The 23090-nt window shown below is 46.1% G+C and overlaps 1 protein-coding gene across 1 annotated transcript in view; it reads right to left on the reverse strand.

Annotated features, from left to right (window-relative positions):
• Positions 1-22508, reverse strand: part of IRS1 (insulin receptor substrate 1) — a 53692-nt gene extending 31184 nt beyond the window's left edge. The window contains exon 1 of the mRNA XM_030456228.1: positions 18302-22508. Coding sequence (XP_030312088.1) covers positions 18325-21939 — 3615 coding nt within the window. The 5' untranslated portion in view covers positions 21940-22508 and the 3' untranslated portion in view covers positions 18302-18324. The remainder of the gene's footprint in view (positions 1-18301) is intronic.
• Between the last annotated feature and the right edge of the window lie 582 nt (positions 22509-23090).

The following is a 23090-nucleotide window of genomic DNA, read 5'->3' on the forward strand; positions in this document are numbered from 1 at the left end:
CTGACCTACTAGGTCTGAGGCAGGACCCTGTCAAGGGGGAAGCTCTTCCAGAGCAGGGACTGAAAGCTAAACAGGAAGTCCAGGAGGTCTTATAAAAATGCCCTTGGCTAACCATAAAGGATGAGATTTGGCTGCTTAACATCAAATGGGTTTATACAAAAGCAAAACAAAAGAACCTTTGTGCACAAAGCTTGTTTCCAGCCATTACACTTAAAAAGTTTCTATGATCATAATACAGGAAGAGGCTCTTCTGCTTCACACCACTGTATGATGCCTCAAGGCACAGATACCTTCCTGCCCCAGTAAAATAAGGGCTCTGAAAAAGGAATGAAAACATTGCAAGAAGACAATGATGGCAGTTTTATGTCTTTGTGAATCTAGTGCAACCCTGTCCTGCTGTTGCCTCAAGTGTTCCCACCTACTTTACACAGCCATGCCATAGACAGCATCCCCACCTCTGCCCAGGCACAAGAGACTGAGCAGCAGCATGATGAGCTGGATCTGAATTGAACGTTTACTCCTCCCCTCCCCAAGGCTCCATCCCCCAGGCTACTTTTAGCCTGGATTAGGTCCCTGATATAGCTGCCTGCTCAGCTGGAGGAATGCTTGTATTTGAACACAGAAGGAGGCACCATGGGAGCAGGAGCAAGAATACTTCTTCAAAATGATGCTTTGAAAAGTAGTAGTGAAAGAATGGTGCACACCAGGCCTGAAGCCTCACTCAGGTACTTGTCTACAAGTCCTGTCCATGCTCCAACTCATCCTTGTCTAGAGGCTGTTCAGAAACATGTCTGCAACTGCACCTGCTCCAGTAACCCTGGGAAAGAAAATGTCCAAATCAGAGAGCATGTTCAGCTCTGCAGCCTGATTCAACACAATAGAACATCATACACTGTCATCAAAACCATAAAAAAGGGCTTGCAGGGGGTGGGTGGGTGGAGATCTTAGTTAGTCAGATGGAACTTGAGCCAATGACTGAACTATGCATAGCCATTCATACCTTTTGGCAACATAAGTAAACAAAGCCACTTCAAACTTATCCTAGTTAAACTTATACCCAGTTGGAAAAAATTAAAAAAAAAAAAAATCCACCCTGATTTGCTGTAAAATACTTGTTTCTTCCTCAAAGGTCTAAAGGAATCTTTCACTTTATGCCATTATTTTCTATTCACTAGTATGCAGAGTATTAAAGTGCTTGTCTTAAAATGCTAACTTTCTTAATTCACACTTCTTGTTCCTCTGTACTAGCTTGTACATAGGCCAGCCTCTAGTATCATAGTGGTTTTTTTCTTGCTTAATCAACACCTTGTGTGAGGACAGTGACACACAATAACTTAGTATTATTCAGCCAAATCAGAACTCCCTCTATTCAACCATCAGAAGTATAAAAACAGATTTCACAAATCTGTGATAGACACGTCCAAAATATTTCACAAGAGATTTTCACTTCAAACTTTTGATAACCCTTTTTCCCTGGAAAACAATTATTCTTGGGCAGTTTGGCTTGAAGAGCACAAAGCACACAGCTTTCACGCTCATGCACACACTTCCAGAGGAAAGAAAGAACTGGGGAAAAGAAAAGTTCACTAGCATTCACTATTAGCTTTTAAACATTGAAAAAGAACCCTGGGAAAGGAGCGTTTTTGAACATAACAGCAACAAAACAGTACTGCAAACCCTACCTACTTCCCTCTACTCTGCCTATGCTACCGAGGAAACTCAGATCTGGTGAAGTCACTGGATGTTTTGTTACCAACTCTGAAATGACAAAAGCAAACACATTAGCAAAGTCACCTCTTCCTGCTGCCTTCAGGATAATGGTACAAAGGACTACCTGGCTTAAAAACTGAACTGTGGTACAGAAAAATCAAAACTAAGCTTACTTTTCATTCAAACTGCAAACAGAACCAAAGGCAACTGTGGGCACAGGAAGGGAGATGTGTCACAAGCAGAATGTGAAGCTGCTTCAAAAGCTGGGCTGGGTGGTCCTTGGGAGGGAGATGCCACCACAGAGCAGGTGAATAGCTGAGACAATACATTCAATGTTTTCATCCACCTTACTTCTGGTTTTCATTCCATCGCTAATAATAACTGGCAGGTGAAAACTGAAAAGGGTGTTGTGAGACCTTCTGTTCCTGAAGCAGAATGAACCTGGGGGAATCCTGTCACTGACAAGCACATCCTCTGCAAGACAGCAAAATATATGCACTGCCAGAGCTATCTAAGATGGAAGAAAACTATTCATCTATCTGGGCTGGTGGGAGTTCCATGAGTCTCTGAAGAGGAGGAACATCATCTGAACACAGGTAAGACAAGCTCATACAATACAAACTTTAAGGTTCTTTTTCCAAAGATAGAAGAAGTGTCTGTGTTCTCTTCCATGTGTTTTTGGAAACATCCAAGACACAAATAATCACAGAATTACCTCAGTAGGAAAAGACCTTCAAAATCAAGTCCAGCCAGGAGGGGGAGAGGGGAAAGCTGAAGTTCCCTCGCTCCATTGCTCAAAAAATACACATTGTTTGGATGAGCCTTGGATGAGCCACTAAATTAACTTCAGCTGTAGAAAATATGACTCATTAAAAAGAAGAAACCAAAATTTCACTGGAGAGAGGAAGAGAAGGTAAACAGGAGCTTTAACCTTCCCCCTCTTCTGCCAAATAAATGATAGCTTGAAAAAACAACAAAATGCATTGGTGCTTGTTAGTAAATAAAACTTAAAACAGAAAGCTCCAGAAAACTGAAGCAAAGAAAAAAAAAAAATGCCAGACTGCAGATTATTGTAGTAGCTCATGGAGCATTTCAGTCATCCAACTGCATTCAAATACATCTGGAAGCTGCACGGAGCAGCAGGAAGGCAGAGCTATCTTTAGGATATTACTTCCTATGGTAAATCATAATGTTAGAAGTTCAACAAATAGTTAAAAGCAGTTTTTGTTTTTGCCAAACAACACACATTCATTTCTGTATCACACCACAGGGGACAACATGCACAAGATTTTTTAATAAAAGAAAGTTTCTTCCACAGGCTCATCTGAGTTGCTATGGGATCAGTAGGAAATGTTTCAGGGAAACTGTTTCCTGCTATGGGATTTAGTTACTTACTGAATCCTCCTATAGTCACTAAATCTGGATAAAAACTGGGGGCAGAAAGGTAGGAATCCTGCCTCTTTCTTATATGATATCTTGAGCAGCTGTACCAGAAGGTCTGAAAGACAGCTGCCTGAAGCCATTAAAAACATCTTTCATTTTCACTTGAAAATATTTTTCAGGTACACATGACCTTATCTAAACTAAAAAGGCCAATCTGTCATGTGTGGATTTTGGTTTTGGTGGAAAAGGTTTGTTTGAGAAGGTGACTAACACAGACAGCTAAACTAGCATGAACTCCAAGGCAGCAGGTGCAGGTTTGTCAGTACAAGATGTCTTTTCTCAGATTCAGCTTCCTATTTTTTACCTGAACAAGAACAGCCTCTTACAGGGGGAAAGGGACAGTGGCACAGCTGGTTCTGGCCCTCTCACAGCTGACCAGGCTCATACCTCACTAAAAGCACTGTTTCACAGCAACTGGGCAGGCAGGCAACTTCAAACACAGGTTTTTGCAGCTGGCAGAAGGAGAACCCAGAGCAGAAGCAGCAGTAGTGTGGGCCAAGACAACCATCATTTCAGGGAGTGTATAAGGCACTAATCACTAAGTGTTCTACTTTGTGTTCTAAATAGCCCAAATCCGCACTAGGAGGGAAAAAGAAGTTTAAATGCTATCTGAAAGAATACTGGAGATGAGCTTTCACTGTTGGTATTAAGCTAACTAGGAACAAGCTACTGCCTAGAGAAATGGTCCAGCATTGCCACCTAAATACATTTATAAGTGCTCCCTTGCGCTCCCATGTGTGAACAGCTACAGGTGATGCCCAAACCAACTCTCCAGAGCACTAAGTGGTCAAGGAGAAGCAACAAGAGGTGGCCTTCAAAAGATGTGGCAGAAAATCTGAGCCTTGCATTCTGCTCCTAAAGCAGAATGATTGCATGAACCCATCAGAGCTCTTCCTGGCCTCAAATCTGTCGTATGCACCTGCATGACCTGAGCCTAAAGACTCAGAGCAGAGAAAGTCCCAGCAGATGTCATACATACAGATATACAGATAAAGCCAGAACCATAGAAACAGATTCCTGTAGTTGATAGTGATTTATATCATTATTGACTTCATACAAACAAACCAAAAACTTGCAGTTACAGTGAAGAACAGTAAGAATCTGCTCTAATTGTATCATTTCAAAACACAAACAGGTTCCAAAGCATTAGAAACAACAGGAGTCCTCTAACACAAAGTCAATCATCAAGTTCTGTTTATTCTAAGCCTACAGCAAGCTTGCTAATAGTCTTTTGCTTTCACCTGGACCCTTAACCTAAATGCAAATGCTAATCCATGACCCAAATCCATAAAGCACAATTAACATCCCAGGAGCTATATGATAAAGGAATAAAAGCTGGTGAGCAAACTTGAACACACACAGAAGTAAAAACAGATCAAACACCTCACCAATCTTCAGGAGAAGAATTTTTGGAAAAGATGAAATACCCAAGTTAGGAGATAAATTAAAACACTGAGTTACCAATCACTTTGTAGCACCTTAGAACTAAATCATTACCGTAGCTAATTAGAGGAGACTTGCTACTAATTCAAACAGAACTGTGTAGTAACAGCTTACAGGGAAAAAAGGAAAAAAAAAAGTAAAGGTATACATTCTAAATCGATGCATGATGCCCCAGTCCCATCACTTGCAGTATGGACAGCAATTCACATCAGTTGAAGATCCCTCTCCTGCCAAGATGAGAAATACTCAGGTAGCTGGATTTTCATTATAACTTTTCCCAAAAATACGTTTACACAAATGTTACAAACATCTTAAGATGCTTTTTTTTCTCTGACAATTCTCAGCACATCAATGGCTTTCCACCTGAGGAATCCCACAACATTACCAGCATAAATAACTTCATTCATACCTATGTTTAAAATTATCTACCAGCCTACCAAACCAAGAGATTATGAATCATTCAAGCCATTAAAGACCAATTATATTAACTAATATCCGAGCTTCCCAGGATTAGTGCAATTTCTCTTTCTGCTCACTCAGCCCTATGCCCCTTCCTGTACAGCTTTGCCTTCTCTAACCTTGTGCACCTTCTCTTAACAGAAAAAACACTGACTTTACAGACCCTGTCTGTCACTCCTGTCCTTCAAAACATTTAACTGCCCTTTCCCTGTACTTGTGGTTTTGTCCTCTCCTCACCCTCCCAGCCTCCTATCCTTTCACATACTGCCCACTCCTCCTCCTCTGCATTAGGAGAGGTCCTGTAACCAGGTCTTTTCTGCCTCTGCTTTTTTATGAACAATCATATCAGTTCAAATATATTTAATTATCATGTATATGGTGACACTTGCCTTCACGGTGGATTAATTCAAATTAAAGTGATTAAAATAATGAAATTTACATTAGCAAATGAGGAAACGTATCTTTTTACATTCTTAATGGTCACTCTCAAAGACTGATAACCACTAAATTATGCTGTTCTGCAATATAACCTTTTAATTCAGCATTTGGTATAGCCCCCAGTTAGACAATATAATTAGTGTATATTTATGTGGATTCTTGATATAAAATTAATTAAAAGCACAAGTCATTATTTACTAGCTGGTTAAATTTGATATTTATGACTTTTCAAGCTGTGAATAAAAATGATGATAAAACTGTAAAATAGTATATTCTCTGTTTAGTTATCAGTTAACTAAGAACTAACAAAATATCCTGAACAGATAAGAAAGCTGCTTAACAAGATAAACATTGCATTTGAAAACAATTTTTTTGAGCCTCCTCTTTAAGTAGGTGAAAATGAGTGGGCTTGGTTACTGCTGTTTTCAAAATTTCAGATTTAGAGAGTTCATGTTTCCTTGAACTAAAACCCTTCAGAAAGTAAAATCCCTTTTCTTATCTTTTCAGTTTCAGCTGATCTCACTCAACTTGGAATAAACAACTCAGGGAATCAGGCTGGTCTGATCTGGATAGCTAGTGAAGCAGCTGCTCTTCTCAAAAATGAGTATTTAGCACTTCAAACCCTGATTCTGGATACTTCACCAATCATGTTCACTAGAGCAGTGGTTTTACTCCCACTACAGACTTGACAGCTCCACTGACTGAAAGGTAGGTCTTAATTTAGGTAATATCAATTTATCTTTCCCTGGAGAAGGCAAGCTGAGGTTGAAAAAGCGGGGTGATTCAGTTTATTTCTGAGAAAGCATCACAAAAATCAGCTCAAACCGAATCATCCCATTTTCTCAGCCTCAGTTTGCCTTCCCCAGGGATGTGCTACCACCACCTCAGGGTCAAAACAGAATTTAAAAGAAATGTAAATATTAGCTCTCTTCCTGGGAAAGCATTACTTGGAGAGAAGGAGGAAAGAGGGGATGTGCAGATGGGGAATTGCATCAGTACAGTTAGAGACTGTAACGTTTCATCAAGTTAGTAAATGTCTGTGTAGGCAATCCCTTTGCTCTAAAGCCTTTATCCTAATTAAAAGTATGCAGCCCGTTTTCCGGAGCTTTCCTACAGAAGAAACACCTCCCTATCACCACCCAATTGGATCAAATTGGGTGGCTGGCTGGTTTTGTTTCGTGCATGATAACACAAAGACTCACCAAGTCCCTCCTCGACAAAGCCTTGTGTGTGAAACAAGCTTTGAAGACACAATAACATTCCACTTTTTGAGTTTCAAACCCGGAGGCAAAAAGCACCAAGTAACTATTCATTCTTCCATCTTGAGACACATTCCTAACCCAGTTCAAAGGCCTGAAAAAACATGCCCTAGCTACATGCCTGCACACCTTCAGAAGGGCTTTTCCCTCCTCTCAGAGCTTCCTAGGGAAAGAAGTTTCATGCCGAGAAGAATTAAACGTATTGGAGAGGTTTGGTTCATTTTAAGAATCCTTACATTGTTTAAAGTGTTCCATACTGCCCAGCACAGAGATTAATGAGCTATGTTCATCCATTTGGGAATCAAGTTTGACCATTTGGATGTCTCAATGAGAAGGTTTATGCAGGATGCACCAGTGCCAGCAGATCCCACTTCTCCAACTTCTGCTCCCAAGAAGCAGCCTTGGGAGGAAGGAGTGAACACAGCAGTTGGAAGAGAGATGATTTGGAGCAGTTTGGTTTCCCTCACTGCTCTTCTATTTAGTTTCATCTGTCTCTGTTTTCATCTCAGACTGGTAAGATAAGATGTAAATCACACATGGCTATTCACCCATATCAAGATATCCAAGGAATTAAAGAACATTCTGCACCACGTTCACCAGATGATGTTAAAGTCAACACAACACAGAATTATTTCCAAAATACTGACACTAGAACAAATATTAGCGTTCAATGAGAAAAATGTTTACAGTTTTCAACCTACAGCTTCCTAAACAAACGAAAGTTCTCTTTATACATTTTATTTTGTTGCTTCTAGAAATCTGCGTGCCAAAACGTGCAAAATGAGGAAATATAAACAGTTCCTAAATACCATCTCAGCCAAACCAGAGCTGCCATTTACTTGCATGGAACCAGCAGAGAGGGAAAGTGGGTGCAGGCAGCTGAGAGCAAAGGCAGCTGAGGCGAAACCACCCTGCTCAGTAGCTGTTTAAATCTGCCCAAACATCTTTCAGGACCACACCCCAGCCGTGCCAGCCAGCCTGCTTTTTGAGATTCCTGAACGACATAGAGTAGACAGCAAGTCTCCTTTGTTTGTAAGAGTTTGCAGTACACCTAAGCTTTAAAAATGCCATTTTCATTACCTGGATTTCAGTTTGTGTGTGTGTAATCAAGCACTTAGTACACGTGCACTTCCCTTTGGTTTTCAAATATTATTCTGAAGTTCATTTGCCACGAGTTAAAAAAAATAAAATAGAAAAAAAAAATCAACTGTGTTCTGCAATACAGAAAATCAAAGGTGGTCCAAGTGCTAGAAACACTGCAGTATGGCAAAGCATGAAGGGATGGGAGGAGAGTGCCTCTACTTTGGAAGCACAGAAATAAAAGAGAAAAAGGGTAAATGTAGTAAGCTAAACACCAGCATTTTTTTCACTATAAACAAAGCAGTTCCTATCTATCCAAAGTATATTTTTGTCCTCCTAAGGATTGAAAGTAGTTGCTTACGTTCTCACCAGATGAAAATTACTTTGAATTTACTTTCACTGCAAAAAGATGATTATTGCTCACCTTTTTCTTTCACCCAGGCATCGCACCCATCTTCACTGCCACCAAAAGCAGCAATACCTGACCCCCCAGACAGCTCTGAATCATTAAAAACCCTCTGTGCCCCCTGAGCTGCCCCACCTCCTTCAAGGACCATGCAGATGGGCTACTTGCTGTTGGTCACTTCCATGAAATACAACTCACTACAACAGGGAACCCTCATGGCTATATCCCAAAGCAGAAAAAAAAAAACCAAAACCCAAAGAAAACATTGTCTTAACCTCAATTGATTAAAAAACTTCTTAGTTTATTTCCTCGTTGCTCCATAATGTCCAGCTCCACAAATGCTACATTTTGCTATTATGAAGTAATAAATAGTTCAGAATTTGTGATAATAAATTAATAGAGAGGAGTCAGTAATTAAGAGAGACTGAACTTTTCTGAAGAAATTAAAATTAATCCCATCTTTCAGAAACTATTCAGCCAGCATCTCCATCACTTATCTATTCTGTCTGCAAGAGTCAGAAATGGAACAGCTATAATTTCACAAGTGCCCAGACATTATTTCTCACCATTACAGAAAAAGAACCATGAAAAGCACGTTGTACCTTGCCAGCAAAGGCAGCAGACATTACCAGCCCTCAGTCAGGGTAGGTGCAGGCAAAGCAAAAGACATTCTGTTGCACCCACACCTTCTCCAGCAAAGAGAATGCTTGGGTTTTGGTTTTGTTTTGTTTGTTTTTCCCCTTTTTTTAATATCAGTATGAAGGATCCTGCTTACCACATACACTCCTGCTAAAACTGAATCTCAAACACATTATTAATCACTCAAACTAAATTGGGAAGTTACTGGAAGGCCACAGTCTCCTTGCACCTAGTGATTTTCAAGTTATTTCAGCAAAGAGACTAAATGTTTTTCATGTTTGGGCACCAGGACATGCACAGAATCACAGAATATTATGGGTTGGAAGGAACCTCTGGAGATCCTCTAGTCCAAGCCCACTGCCAGAGCAGGTTCACCTGGAATAGGCTGCCCAGGATTGGTGTCCAGGTGGGTTCTGAATGTCTCCAGAGACAGAGAACCTACAACCTCTCTGGGCAGCCTGTTCCAGTGCTCTGCTAACCTTTCAGTAGGGTTTTTCCATGTGTTTAGGTCAAACCTCCTGTGTTCCAGTCTGTGACCAGTGCCCCTTGTCCTGTCACTGGACACCACTGGAAAGAGTCTGGTCCCACCCTCCTGACAGCTGCCCTTTAGATATTTGTAAGCGTTGATGAGATCCCCCTTAGCCTCCTACAAGCTGAACAGACTGATGTCCCTCAGTCTTTCCTCACATGGTAGCTGCTCCATCCCTTTCATCATCTCAGTGGCTCTGAACTGGACTCTCTCCAGTAGTTCCTTGTCCTTTGTGAACATGGGAGCCCAACGCTGGATGCAGTATTCCCACTGGGGCCACTTCAAGTAGTGTAGAGGGGATGGAAAACTTTCCTTGACCTACTTGCCACTCTTTCTTGATGCACCCCAGGAATCATGCAGAGGGCTTCCAAGCTCCTGCTTTGACTCAGAAGTACAGAGGTCTCTTCTGTCACTTGTTCCCTGTTCTCTAGGAGTTAAAAATGGCCCTTTTTAACACAGCAATCTTCTCTTCAAAATGAAGGCAGCCATGCTGCTAATTACTACCCAGTGTTTTAATATCAAAGATTCCCTCACTGATACACACCAGCTGTCACTCAGGTGTCTGTTTACATCTCTCATACACAGTGCAGGGCATGGGAAACCCCAGGCAGAACCTAAGCAAGCAAATCACAGCTTCAGCCATGCTGTTTCAAGCTCCCCACCTCACTTCCACTTCTCTGCTCTCACTTACAAACTGATAAAACAGCAACCCCAGCTGAGATGTGCAACAAACTCCCATCTTCTCCCTCCCATCTACACCTCCCAAGGTTCTTCTACTCTCTTGCCCAAGACACATGTCTTCTCCACAACGCCAGGCACAGGATTTCAACAAAGATGTGAAGATGTTATTAGAGGAGTATAGATGTCCAGTGTCTTGTGAGGAGAATGCAGGGGGGTGGGATATGGGTTGGGTTTGAGAGTTTTTTTCTTTTTTCTTAATTTTACAATTTAGTGAAGTAAGGGCAGAAGGAACACACACAATCACTGGCTTCATCTCCTCCATGCCACATGTTTGAGCTTTTTACTCCTTCAGGGAACTGTATCACTGAAGGAAAACTCCCGTTCACAAAGTAGATACATATTTTATTGACTGGCAGAGCCAGTTCCTGCCCCATAGTTATGTCTTAACAAACATTTGTGCACCACACTGAAAGCCAGATCATTGAAACTTGACAAGAACCAAGGCTGATAGATAATTCACATCTTTTCTATTCAAACAAAGGCTACATTATAAAGAAAGCTTGTGCAATGCTTCAGTGACCTAGTAGACTACAAATATCCAACCTACACAGACTGGGGGTAAACAAGGTCAATTACAGCTGTAGATGTTCTCAGACCAGCACCTTCCTGAGGTTTCTAACATGTACCACCAGACAGGTCAAATGTCAACAGCTCCATTAGCTGAAGCAAATCTTTCTTGAAAATTTAACAGGTACTTTCTTCCACATCCCCAGCTTCCAAAACCAAAAACCAAATGGAATTTTACAACGGTTGTCAAAACATACACAGCCAAATCTCCTGTGATACACCACAGGAATGGTACATTGCACCATACAGCTCAGGTGTCTGACACCAGATCTTCTACCCAGGCTCCCAAATTACTGCAAGCACTTCAATTTTTGCTGTCTTACCTACCTGATCAAAAACTACATGGAAGAAAATACATTTTGCAATTACCTATGGTTAAATCTCTAATAACAGTCTTCAGAGAATATGACCTAGATATGTCATCTGGATCAGAGATATATATCAAGACATCTTTTAGTTAGAGTGCCAGGTTACTTAAATCTCCTTTATCTGTTCACACCTTGACTTTTGTTGTACTTCCCATCATTTCTGTAAGCAGAGAGTAAAGCTGTTTAACTTGAAAAAAAAAAGATACTTGAGTTACTGACCTTTCTCCTTTACTACCTCTGTCTCTTGCAGTCCAAATAATAAGAATCACCATCACCATTTATCAAAACCCCAGAATGATGTAAGACTAGAATAATATTATTCATTTTCATGAATGGGTAACCCAGCACAGCAGCTTATGTACAGCTGACCAGAAGTCTGCTTCTAGCACTCTGACAAATTTGCAATTCAGATGTATTTGTTAATAATATTTGTGGAGCAGCTCTTACTACAAAATGAAAAACACAGGATGTGCCATAACAAGCCACAATTTTGCTATTTGAGATTTTCTTTTGCAAGATAGCATTTAAATGAAACAATTATAAGGGAATTTATGCTTAACTAATCCATAACACAAATTATTAAACTAGTGAACCTCATTTTTAATCAAATTTATAGCTGTCCTAGTAGTAGAGCATAAAGAACATATTGCAGTTAAAAAAGTGTGAATGTTTCTCCTTTTATTACACATATTTTAAAAAACAAGGATTTCTAATGTTAAAATTCACTTAATCTTATTTATCCTGAACTTAACTCGGATTCCTACCTGTGTTTTATCACTGTGCTTGTGACAACTGTGCTAAAACACAAAGAATTCAGGAAAGAGCCAAAGGCAAATTCTGCTTGCCTTACCATGCACATCATCCTGTTAAGATCAGAACACCCAGGTAATAGTTAAAAAAAGACAAAAAACCTAATCACAAGCAAGGAAAAACACACACTCTCTATCCCTGTAGTAAAGACAAGAAAAACAGAGAACCATCTGTAGATAACTGCAGTACCATGTAAAATGTGTGCCTCCAGAAAAAGCCCTCTGTATCTATCCAGGCTCTCCAGGTTTCTCCATACTCATCCTCAAGCTGGCACAACCCACCATGCCAGTTCCCTACAGGCCACAAGCACCTTGCAATTCTCCACCCGTGCCATACCTCAGCTTTTCTGTGCCCTGTAAGTAATTTATCTTTCATTTCCATCTCCCTCCCATCCCAGTTCCTACAACTACTTGCCAGCATGTACCTCTCATTGCCCCTTAGCACCCACAGCCTCTCTTCCAGCCACAGCATGGGTCCCAGCAACAGCATTGCTCCCCTTTGCCCTCCTATCTCTGTAATTAAAGAGTACTGTATTTCAGAACTCTATCAATCAAACGCAAGAATTAGGTTTCAGTGAAACTTGGCACACAGGTTAAATCTAGTATTAAATTAGTTTTGGCAAAGAGTATCTTTAAAGCTTATGTTAACCAGTGATTTTATTTACACAGATCCACCTGCAGAGCTTCAATAAAGTGTAAAAAAACCACCTCTATAAACAAACTCCTAATCAGTTACTGCAACCTGTTGAAAAGAGCATTCAAGTACTTGTGCTTTCAGTACTTGCACTCACGTATGAAGTCATGAAAACTGTACAGTCCTAATGAATACCAACATTTCAGCTGCTCTAAAGCATTCCTGAAACAAGGTAACATGCTGAAGATGTAAGTCAAGTAACATTCCAGCTTCACAGCTGCTTGCTGCATTTTATTTGAGAGTTGTAATTCTCTATTTACGAATGTCAGCTAAAGAAACATCTGATCTCCCCACAGTTGCTACTTAAAAATGAAAGTCATCCTTGTCCTGCAATGTCCCATTTCATAGTCACATTTAAACCACATTCAGAAACCAATTTAAGCACAGACTTGCATATGAAACATTTGTGCTATAGAACTCCAGATAGTACTTCATAATCAAATGAATTGGTTTATAAGTCATACATTTCAAATTCTTAAGCCAGAAAAACAAAATAGAAAAGTCCCAAGAAACCTGTCAGTAAAATCAAGGTGCAGGTGGGGAACAATCAATATTACAATTTGACTAGAGTGGAGGAACTGACCTACTGTGTAATTTAGAAAAAAATCCCCCCCAAGTCCCCAAAAATCTAAAACCAGTTGTAAGCCTGTGGTCTTGTTAAACAGGACAACTGCAAATACTCAAGTATGTGGAGACACAAACTCAATTTTGGCAAGTAATTATGTATGGGGAAAAGCTTGTGGTGCATGCATACAATAAGAAATGCACTGTTTGTCTGAAGTAATACCCATAAAGCATGGAAAACTCATAACTTACTGCTATTTACCTTGCTACCAACTCAAAACTACAGTAACTTCTGTTCTTTCTGTTCTGGAAACAACTTCTCAAAAAAACCCCTTAATTTAATTGTACAGATTTTGTTTACTATGTGCTGTGTTTCGATTCCACCTTAAGTTTTTAACCTGAGGAAACAAAACCAACTGTTGAAAACTACTGAAGAAATTTAATTTAGAAAAGCATGCACTGTCCCAAAAAACCCACACAAAACAAAGAAGCAAACTAAAGTCCAGGTATACTATACAAGAACTACACCAGTAATTTTCTGTTTACCATTGTGTATTTTCACAAGACCCAAACAGATATTTAGCTCTTCCCCTTACAAGTGCTTTAACTGGAAGCAGACAAAAGGCATAACCACTGCACAGATGCCATGGTGCATTTCTTACATCACCAAAACAACCCAAACCACCCAAGCACTGGGTAAAACAGGCATCATTAAAGCTGTGAGCAAGCCAAGTCACCACTTGCTCACACTACACATATTCTATTCAGTGTTATTAGCACTCAATTTCACAAGTTCTCAGGCTCATCAACAAAATGGAAATGAGGCAGAGAAATAATGGCTTTGCTTTGAAGCTTCAGAGATCAAAGCCACATACCTGGATTCATGCTACTATCCTACTACAACCTTTCCTGTTTCTCCACAGCTAACAGTTTCCTTTCTGGAATATTTTTTTTACTCTCTTTTCAGAACACAACCTATCAGTGGTTCATCTTCAAAACGCTGCTCATTCTAGGAACCTTCTCACAGCAACCCCAACAGCAGGAGCCACAGCATATCCACAACTCATCTGGGCATGCAAAACTCTGAGCAGGAGGAAAATGCCTTACAGCACCACTGCTCTTCTAGCTCTGGCCTCACTCTCTCCCTGTCACAGACTGCTGTTTCCCAGCATCATTTGGCCACTGCAGCAATGAAACCTCCCAGGTAGAGCATCAGAACCCACTCAACAAAAGAGCCCATCACCCAAGACTTGTGGGCTAAGGTAGGCACACACACCAGCACCAAATTCTCCAAGGCAGAGGGAAGTGTTTGGGCAGGAAAGCAAGCAGGACTGCACTAAAACTGCTGCACTTTTTACCAGGATGAAGAAAGAAAGCTCAAAAACACAGGGCAGGGCCAGCTGGTAGGAAACAGCCAGGAATATGTCAGGGAAAGCAGTGGGGCTGGAGAGTACTGGAGGAATGCTGTGGGTGCAAAAGAAATGTTTTAAAATTAAATTTGGAAAACAATGTGATTATTTTAGCCAATATCTTTAACATTAGGAGAAATAAGTACAGCTGAAAGAGGTTAAAAATACTTCAGAATGTAATGCCTGAAAAATATGGAGGTGGCTGGGGGTAGGGCAGGGGAGCAGGAAAGAAGAGTTAGCTAGATTGAAGAAAAGCAGCAACAATAACTTCAGGAGACAAATGGCCAACATCTGGGGTCCCTGTCTTGTAGTATAGAACAACAGAAAACTCCAGGATGGATAAAACAGGTTATCCAGATAGTTTTGGCCTCTGGGCCAAAAGCTCCTCTGTGTAGAGGAGTAAAAAATGAGAAGAGCATGTGCAGTCCCTTTGACACTTCTGAGATAAACAGTGTAAATAAGCCAGAAAAGAGATGGACAGCAAATAAAGGAGAGTTAATGATCCCTTGTTCTGCTACCTGCAGGTTCACCCCTCCCTTCCCAGCTCCTGATGTACTCTGCTCCATACCAGCAAACAGCCTGTCCTTCCTCTCCCACCTTGCTTGGACACCAACAGGAGAAGCAACACTGGCAGCCTCCCAACCTCCCTTCCCATGAGGAACACGGGGCTGGGGCAGCACAGCCCGAGGGGCTGCTTGCTGCAAAGGGCATGGAGAGCTTCAGGGAACTGAGGCACCCTCAGTGCACATGGAGCTTTGAGGAAATCGGGTTAGTTGAAGGTGCTCAACAACTTTTTCAGGCATGTGCAAACAGACTTTCCAGGCCTGTAAATCACTCACCTCCAGGCAGATTTTCTCAAGAATGGCGTAAGGTATAACCTACATGGGCCAATTCCCTTGCCAAACCTAACTTCCACCTCCGAAGCAAAAAAGGTATCAGGATGTGTCAAAAAAACAGATGTAAAAATGGTTTCACATGGACGAAATGTTGTTACTTTTTTCCTTAACACATTCTGTAACAGATGAGCTTGTTGGGCTGAATTTTGTGAGCAAAGTTTCAGCCTATGACAACAAATCTAGCTTGGGAAACAAGAGTCCAAGGGGATAATGTCTGAGAAAGCTTTAAGCAACTAGAACAGCTTTATAGTGGGAAGGGAAAGGGACCAGCAAGGGCTACAAATTCCCCATATGATTATAGCCCTACTCTGCCTCTGCTCCATAGAAGAAGGTGAACTTGCTCAGTCAATTCCTAATTTTGGGAAATAAGAATTGACTTAAAACAACAATTACGCTATTAGTCTCACTATCTTTCACGATGCTGCTCTGAAAAACAACTGCATAATACTTCTCAGCATTTTCTTACACCAGAAATCCCATGTCCTGATCCTCTACTGAACAACATAATCACAGCAGCTAACTACCACCACAGCTTTTATTTTAAAGTTGACAAACAAGATCAATTAAATAAGTTGTCTAAAGCAAAAGTAAACAGTACGTTTGGAAAAAAACCCAAACAGTTATGCCATTGCTCCCCCTCATGCTCCCCAGACATGCATTCTCATACTCTTGCACACATTTATTATTTATTCACATGCTGACAAAACATTTTCTCATATTTGCTCCCCCAGTCTTAGCACACAAACAGATGGGGAAAAAAAGTGTGGTTCCTAGAAATGCAGCTTATAGAACAACGTGTTGCATCCTCTGTTGAAAATCCCCTTCTGAAGAATTCACATGACCAACTCTGCCCTAGACAGACACTGATTCCCAGAGTAAGGAAGAGGCATCTCAAAGACAAACCAGACAGGCTCTTCCAAAAACATCCCAGGAGGGAAAAGGTGTGGCAGTGTAAGCCTGGTCACAGAGCACATACTGTGACAGGCACCATGCTCCTGTCAGATATCCCCAAAAATCATCATCTCCTACCAGCTACCATTTGAACCAGCCCTGCAATATCTGCAGTGATCTTAAACCTTACCTCAGCCTCTGAAATGAATCTGGTATCCACAGGTCACACAAGACTAATGCCTAATATTGCAATGCCCTAAAAGGCAACATCAGAAAGTGCTGAGCAAATATAAAGAGATTGCTTTGCTTTTGTTCAGATAGCAGGGATGGAAAACATGTAAACATTGTGAACATATGATACCAGGCATTTCACCACGACCAGTCCTCAGCATTGCCTCAACTGAAGCAAACAAGCAATACTTTGTTTTGTAATAAACAAAAGTTTATTACACTTACAATGTAAGCAGTGGTATGAGATTCACCTTCTAATTCACTGCACATATTCATAACGCATAATCATTGGGCTGAGGGAGCTGGGGGTGTTTAGCCCAGAGAAGAGGAGGCTCAGGGGAGACCTCATCACTCTCTACAACTCTCTGAAAGGAGGTTGGAGCCAGGGGGGGGTTGGGCTCTTTTCCCAGGCAACTCTCAGCAAGACAAGAGGGCAGGGTCTCAAGTTGTGCCAGGGGAGGTTTAGGTTGGAGATGAGAAAGAATTTCTTTCTGGAGAGGGTGATCAGGCATTGGAATGGGCTGCCCAGGGAAGGAGTGGATTCTCCGTGTCTGGAGATCTTTCCAAAGAGCCTGGATGTGGCACTGAGTGCCATGGGCTGGGAACCACGGGGGGAGTGGATCAAGGGTTGGACTTGATGATCTCTGAGGTCTCTTCCAACCTGGCCAATTCTGTGATTCTATGATTCTATAACTACTCTGATTGCTGTGTATAAAACTGCTAAAATCAAGTGTCACAACAAGATTAACTGGGTAGCTATCTACTGGTACTCATCTGCACCAAAACAGTCTTCACCTTTCTGGAAACGATTCACTCAGGTGCACTGTATTTTGTGAGTTCTGAACAAGATCCATTGAACGAGTTCTGAACAAGACCTAGCAGCAACACCACACTGCTCGCAACAATGCTCCTACTCATCTTACACTCCTGGAATGCACATGTGCAACAGCCTGGGAGAAGTTTTTCCCAAAATAAAAGCTTCAAGGAAAAGAGAATCACATCAGGTAATTTCTCATGCAGTTTGCAACACTGCTGCAAGCATGGGACAGCCAGGCTTACTATCAGCTGAGGCACAAGTGACAGATAGGTTCTGAAGGCTCTTATGCCTGTTCTCAAATGCAAATAACCTTTTAAGCAAAACTGAATTAACACACATCGCAGTCCAGTGACGTAGATGCCATTACACATGTTTTGCACATGGGAAAGCCAGAGCTGGCATGGTTGCCACCAGAGTGATCAGGGAACAAACCAGGATGACCGTAGGTGTTGCCTATTTCCAGTGCTGTGTTATAGTTCACTCGCTTTTCTTCTCCCCCTACACACACTCAATTCTGAAAAGTAATGTGGCAACACGGTAAGCAAAGATGTTCCTGCCTGAACAGGAGCACCCATTTGGAAAGAACCCCCCCGGGCCGTGCAGGGGAGGGCCAGCAGCTGGGTCCCCCTCAGGGATGCTCAGCTCCCGGATGCTTTTGCCACTAACACACTCTACAGATATTAAGGCCAAAACCCACAACGAAACCAATCTCACGTATCACGGCCACCGGGCACCTCCCGAATCCCCACCACCCAGGAGGAGAACGCCGCACCAGGTACCCACGGAAAGCAATCACAGCGAGCCGCCCCGGGACCCCCCCCCAGCCCTCTCCTCTCCCAGAGGGGCCGAGGGCCGATCAGCCCCCTGATCGGAGTCGCAACTCCCCCCCCACCCCGGCCTCAGCTCACCGTCCCCGGCGGGCGCCCGCCTCCTACATCTCCTCTCGCTTCTGGAAGCTGATGCTGGCATACGCGCTCAAGTCGTCGCTGGAGTGGCCGCTCCCACGAGGCTGCCCTGGGGGCTTAGGTGGCGGCAGCTGCTTCCCCCCGGGCAGAGCGGAGCCCTCGGCGGGCGGGTAGAGGTGGTGGTGGCGGCGGCGGTGGCTGAAGTCCTTCACCAAATCCAGGTCAATGTAGTTGAGCCCATTCTCCGGAGCGGGCGCGACCCCCGGCTCCCGGCGGGCAGCGGGGGCACTGGCCGCCTCCCCCGAGGCGGGCCGCAGCCAAACGTTCTCGAAGGAGGCCGAGCTGTGCCGCTTCACCTCCTCGGCGCCTCCCGCGCCGCCGCAGGGGAAGGGAGCCCCAGGCCCACCGCCGCCCGCAGCTCCGCGGGCAGCGGTAGGTGTGGAAGAGAAGGTCTCGGAGCTGTGCCGCCGCCGGCCGCCCTGCGGGTCAGCGCGGATCACCTTGGCGCTCTGGTTGCGGCCGGGGCTGAGGCTAACGCGGGTGAAGGCGCTGCCCGCGCCGGGACCCCCGAGCAGGGAGGAGGAGCGCGGGGGAGCCGCCGACAGCTCGGCCGGCGGCCGTGGCAGCTCCGGAGAAGCTGTCGTCGTCGCCGCCGGCGCCACCGGCGGGGGCTTCTCGGCGACGGAGCGGCCCGCCCGCACGTCGGCGTAGCTGAGCAGGAGGGCGGGCGAGCAGGGGGAAGGGCTGTCGGCACAGTCCGAGCAGGAGCCCCCGGCGGCGGCGCCCCCCAGCTGCATCGTTACGTAGTCCCGGCCGCCGGGAGCCGCGCCTCGGCCGGGCCGGGCGGTTGAGGCCGACCGCGTGGCGGCGAAGCCAGCGGGGCAGGGGGCCCGCGGCGGCCCCAGCTCCATGTTCATGTACTCCTCCGCGCCCTCGTTGCCTGGCGGCGGCGGCAAGCTCAGCCCCAGGACGGCGGAGGGGAAGGCCGGCTTCTCGCCAGCGATGAACTCGATGTTGACGTACTCGCCGGGGCTCTTGGGCTCCGGGGGCAGGAGGAGAGGGGGCTGCTCCCGGGCCCGCGGCAGGGTGCTGGCCTTGGGGCCGCCCAGCGACAGGCGCGTGGGTCGCGCCAGGCGGCCCTTGGTTTGCACGGCGGTGTCCACCTTGCGCGGGGGCTGCGCCTGGGGCGGGGGTCCGGCCTCCGGGCCGCCACCGCCGCCCAAGCTGTCGCTGCTTGTGGAGGAGGACGAGTCCTCGGCGGCGTAGAGGAGGCGGCTGGAGCCGAGGGCCAGGCGGGTCTGGGGGCTGCCCTCGTCGCCGGGTCCCGCCAGCCCGCTGCCGCCCCGCCGGTGCACGTGCTTGAAGGAGCGCGGCAGCGAGAAGTAAGAGTAGATGGGTTTGTGGTGTCCCACCGCAGCAGCCTCCTCAACGCCCGGCTGCCCCGGGCCCCCGAAGTAGCAGTCAGGCGGGGTGCTGGTGGTGGAGCCGCTGGCTGGAGACATGTTGATGTAGTCGCTGCCACTGCAGGGGAGCTTTCCTTCGTTGCTCTCCACTGAGAGCTTAGGGTGGTGGCCAGCGCCATTTGTCCAGATCTTGCCATAGCCCGCAGAGCCGTTGTCAGGGGAGTAGCTGCCGCTGGGGGACATCATCATGTAGCCATTGGAATCCACTGTGGCTGGAGGGTGGCGGCCCCCCCTGCCAGGGTTGATTATCTGCTGGGGGGCTGACACACTCTTAGGACTCATGGGCATATAGTCACCACCCTTGGAGGGGCCCCCACCACTGGGGACAGGGGCTACACCTGGTGACATGGGCATGTAGCCATCATCTGTGTGTGGGGCGGAGTTGGTCCGATGGTGGCCACTGTCCAGGTGGTGCATCTCCAGGCACTCCTCTGGGTAGGAGTGTGTGGGTACAAAGGCCAGGTGACGGTAGGAGGGCATCCGGCTGCTTCCACAGGGATAAGAAGGCAACATCTCTGTGTACTCCTCAATGGACGCCACTGAGGATTGTGAGGGTGTCTTCTGGTGGGAGATGGTGGGTGAAGTACCTGCAGAGTGAGTCCGTTTCCTGAATGCCTTCTCCAAGTCAGCAACCTCCTCGCTGCCGCCTCGAGGACAGCCTGGTGTACCAGGATAGCGGGGCTGCTGCTGCGGGTGGCAGCTGCGTGGGACGAAGTGGCCATTGGGGGCTGCCAGGCTGCAGCAAGAGGAGGTGGCCTTACCCCCCATGCAAATGTAGTTGAGTTCTTCATCACCCCGAGCTGGTGGGGTGTGTCCCAATGAATCTGGTGTCACACTGCGAAAAGAGCTGCGGAAGTCACATGGGCTGGAACCGTACTCATCAGAAGAAATAAATCCACCATCGCTAGGGGAGCCAGAAACTGAAGCACTAGACCTTCGTGGAAACAGGCAGTCTGAGGTGGAGCCGTGGCCACTGGTGCTGCTGGACGACAAGCTGACTGGACTGGTGGCTGAAGGAGAGCAGCGCGAGGAAGGCATTGGGATAGACCGGCTGTGATTGAGTGGAGGATGTAGCCTGGAATTGCCACGGTGTCTATGTGAGTGGGTCCGGTTGGTGCTGGGGCTAACGGGGCTACCATCCACAGAGGCAGGCCTTGACATCGTGCCTTCCCCATCGCTTGATGCACGAACCCGGAAAGAGCTGGGTTTGCCACCTGTACCTCCACCCCCGGCAGGAGAGGTGGCCGTGACGCTTTCAGTCCTGGATCGGCGACTGAGCCCCACTTGGCTGGGTGGAGGGTTGTTGACGTGGTGCCGGCTGCGAAGTGGCACAGAGATAGGGTTGGAACAGTTTGAGGAGGATTGGCTCTTGCTGCGGGGTCGGAATTCCTCGCTCATTGCTCGCATGGCCTCCAAGATGGTTTCATGCATGTTCTGTGCCACCACCGAGTCATCTACTTGCATCCAGAACTCACCAGGCCCAGTGACAGCCGAGCGTCCCACCTCAATGAAGAAGAAGTTCTCGGAGTGACCACAGCGGCGGATGTTGAGCAGCTGCAGCACCACAGCAGCCGCATCTGAATTCAGCTTCACAAAGCTGATGGTCTTGTTAGTCAGGCACAGGCGGTAGATGCCAATCAGGTTCTTTGTCTGGCCTAGGCCCTTAGGCTTCAGAATTACTTGCCAAACTTCCTTAAAAGCTGGGCCAGGGGCTACTTCACCATAGCTGTCCTCACCTGCTTCACCCAGTGCCACATTACTGCCTCCAAAAGTAACGTCGCTGTGGTGGTGGTGGTGATGGTGATGGAGGTGGTGGTGGCCCTTTGCCCTGTTGTGCAACTGCAGCAGAGCCTGGTACCAGCTTTCCTGTTCAGGCTCACTGTCAGCTGCAATGGCAAAGTGCTCGTCCTTGGTGTAGAGGGCCACCAGGTGCTTGTTCTTGGAGTCAGCCCGTTTGTTGATGTTGAAGCAGCTTTCTAGTGGGATGGAGCGCTTGGGAGCCCCTGACTTGTGTCTCCATTTCTTCTCATTCTCGTAATACTCCAGCCGGGCAGGTCCAGACTCGCTGGCTGCCCTCAGCACGAAAAAGCGTTTATGCATGCTCTTGGGTTTGCGCAAGTAACCCACCTTTCTGACATCTGAGAAGAAGCCCTCGTTATTATCTGTGGGGCTAGCCATGACGAGAGGCAATGGAGCTGTTACTGCAGCTAGCTGACCGCAACACCCCAGCACAGCTGAGCCAGCCCAAAGAGACAAGCACCTAAAATAAATTTCATGCAACAACAATTTAAAAAAAAATAAAATAATAAAAGAAGCAAAATAGCTCAGGATTCCTCTTCTGAGAACAGGACGGGGAGGGACAGAAGCAGGGTGCGAGCAGCTGTTCAGTAGCAGAGGCAGCTTCCAGCACCAAATCAGAGTTTGCGTTGCTGTTTATGCCCAGATCGCCCTTAGATGGGTAAGCACGTCCTTAAAAAGTCCAGTCCCGATCAGTCCAGGCGAAAGTCTCGTCCCAAGAGCAGCCTCCGGAAAAGAGAAACGCATCTTCCCTTGCAGGGGCCAGGCTCGGCCGGGCCGGGAGCGGGGCGGGGGTCCCCTCCTCCGCTCCCCGCACCCCTTCCCCGTCTCAAGTTTGCCTCCGCAAGTAGCGATTTCTGTTGCAGAATAAATATCCTCTTTGGGGCGGAGATTTTTTTTGCAAAGTCCGGGGTTTGCACCGAAAAAATACACGCTGGTATCCCCCCCACTATTCCCCCTCCAAAAAAAAAAAAAAAAAAAAAAAAAAAAAATTAAAAAATAAAGGGGGAAAAAAAAAAAAAAGCCGCCCACAACACAACCTCCCCCCCTTCCCCAAATATCAGTGCTGAGCCTGCTGCTTCTCCCGCTCGGGCGTGCGGAGGCGGCTGGCGACCCCATTCAGTCCCATCTCGTTAGGCAGAGAAAGTGCCGCTTCACACGCGGCGCAGCCCGGCAGCGGCGGGAGGGGAGGGGAAGCAGCCCGAGCGCCGAAGGAACATCCTCTCTTCCTCCTCCTCTTCATTCCAGGCGGCAGCGCCTCAGCGGCCGGCAGCGTGGCCCCCTCCCGTACCCCAGGTCGGCGGGGGAGCGGGCACCGCCGCGGCGACTCGTTCCCCGCCGGCTTCTTCACGGAGTTTCCCGGCGCCCCGCACCAAAACAGGCAGCGGGGGCTGCGCTCGCCAGTCCTGCCCCCTCCGCCCGCCGCGGCTCCGGCTCACTCCAAGGAGAACAACACGTGACGGCGCCAGTGCGTGGACCATCCCCGGAGCCGCCGTCGTCGCCGCCGCCGCCAGGCTCCCGGCCAGCCCAGC

This window comes from Calypte anna, chromosome 9 (genome assembly GCF_003957555.1).
Source record: "Calypte anna isolate BGI_N300 chromosome 9, bCalAnn1_v1.p, whole genome shotgun sequence".
NCBI lineage: Eukaryota > Metazoa > Chordata > Aves > Apodiformes > Trochilidae > Calypte > Calypte anna.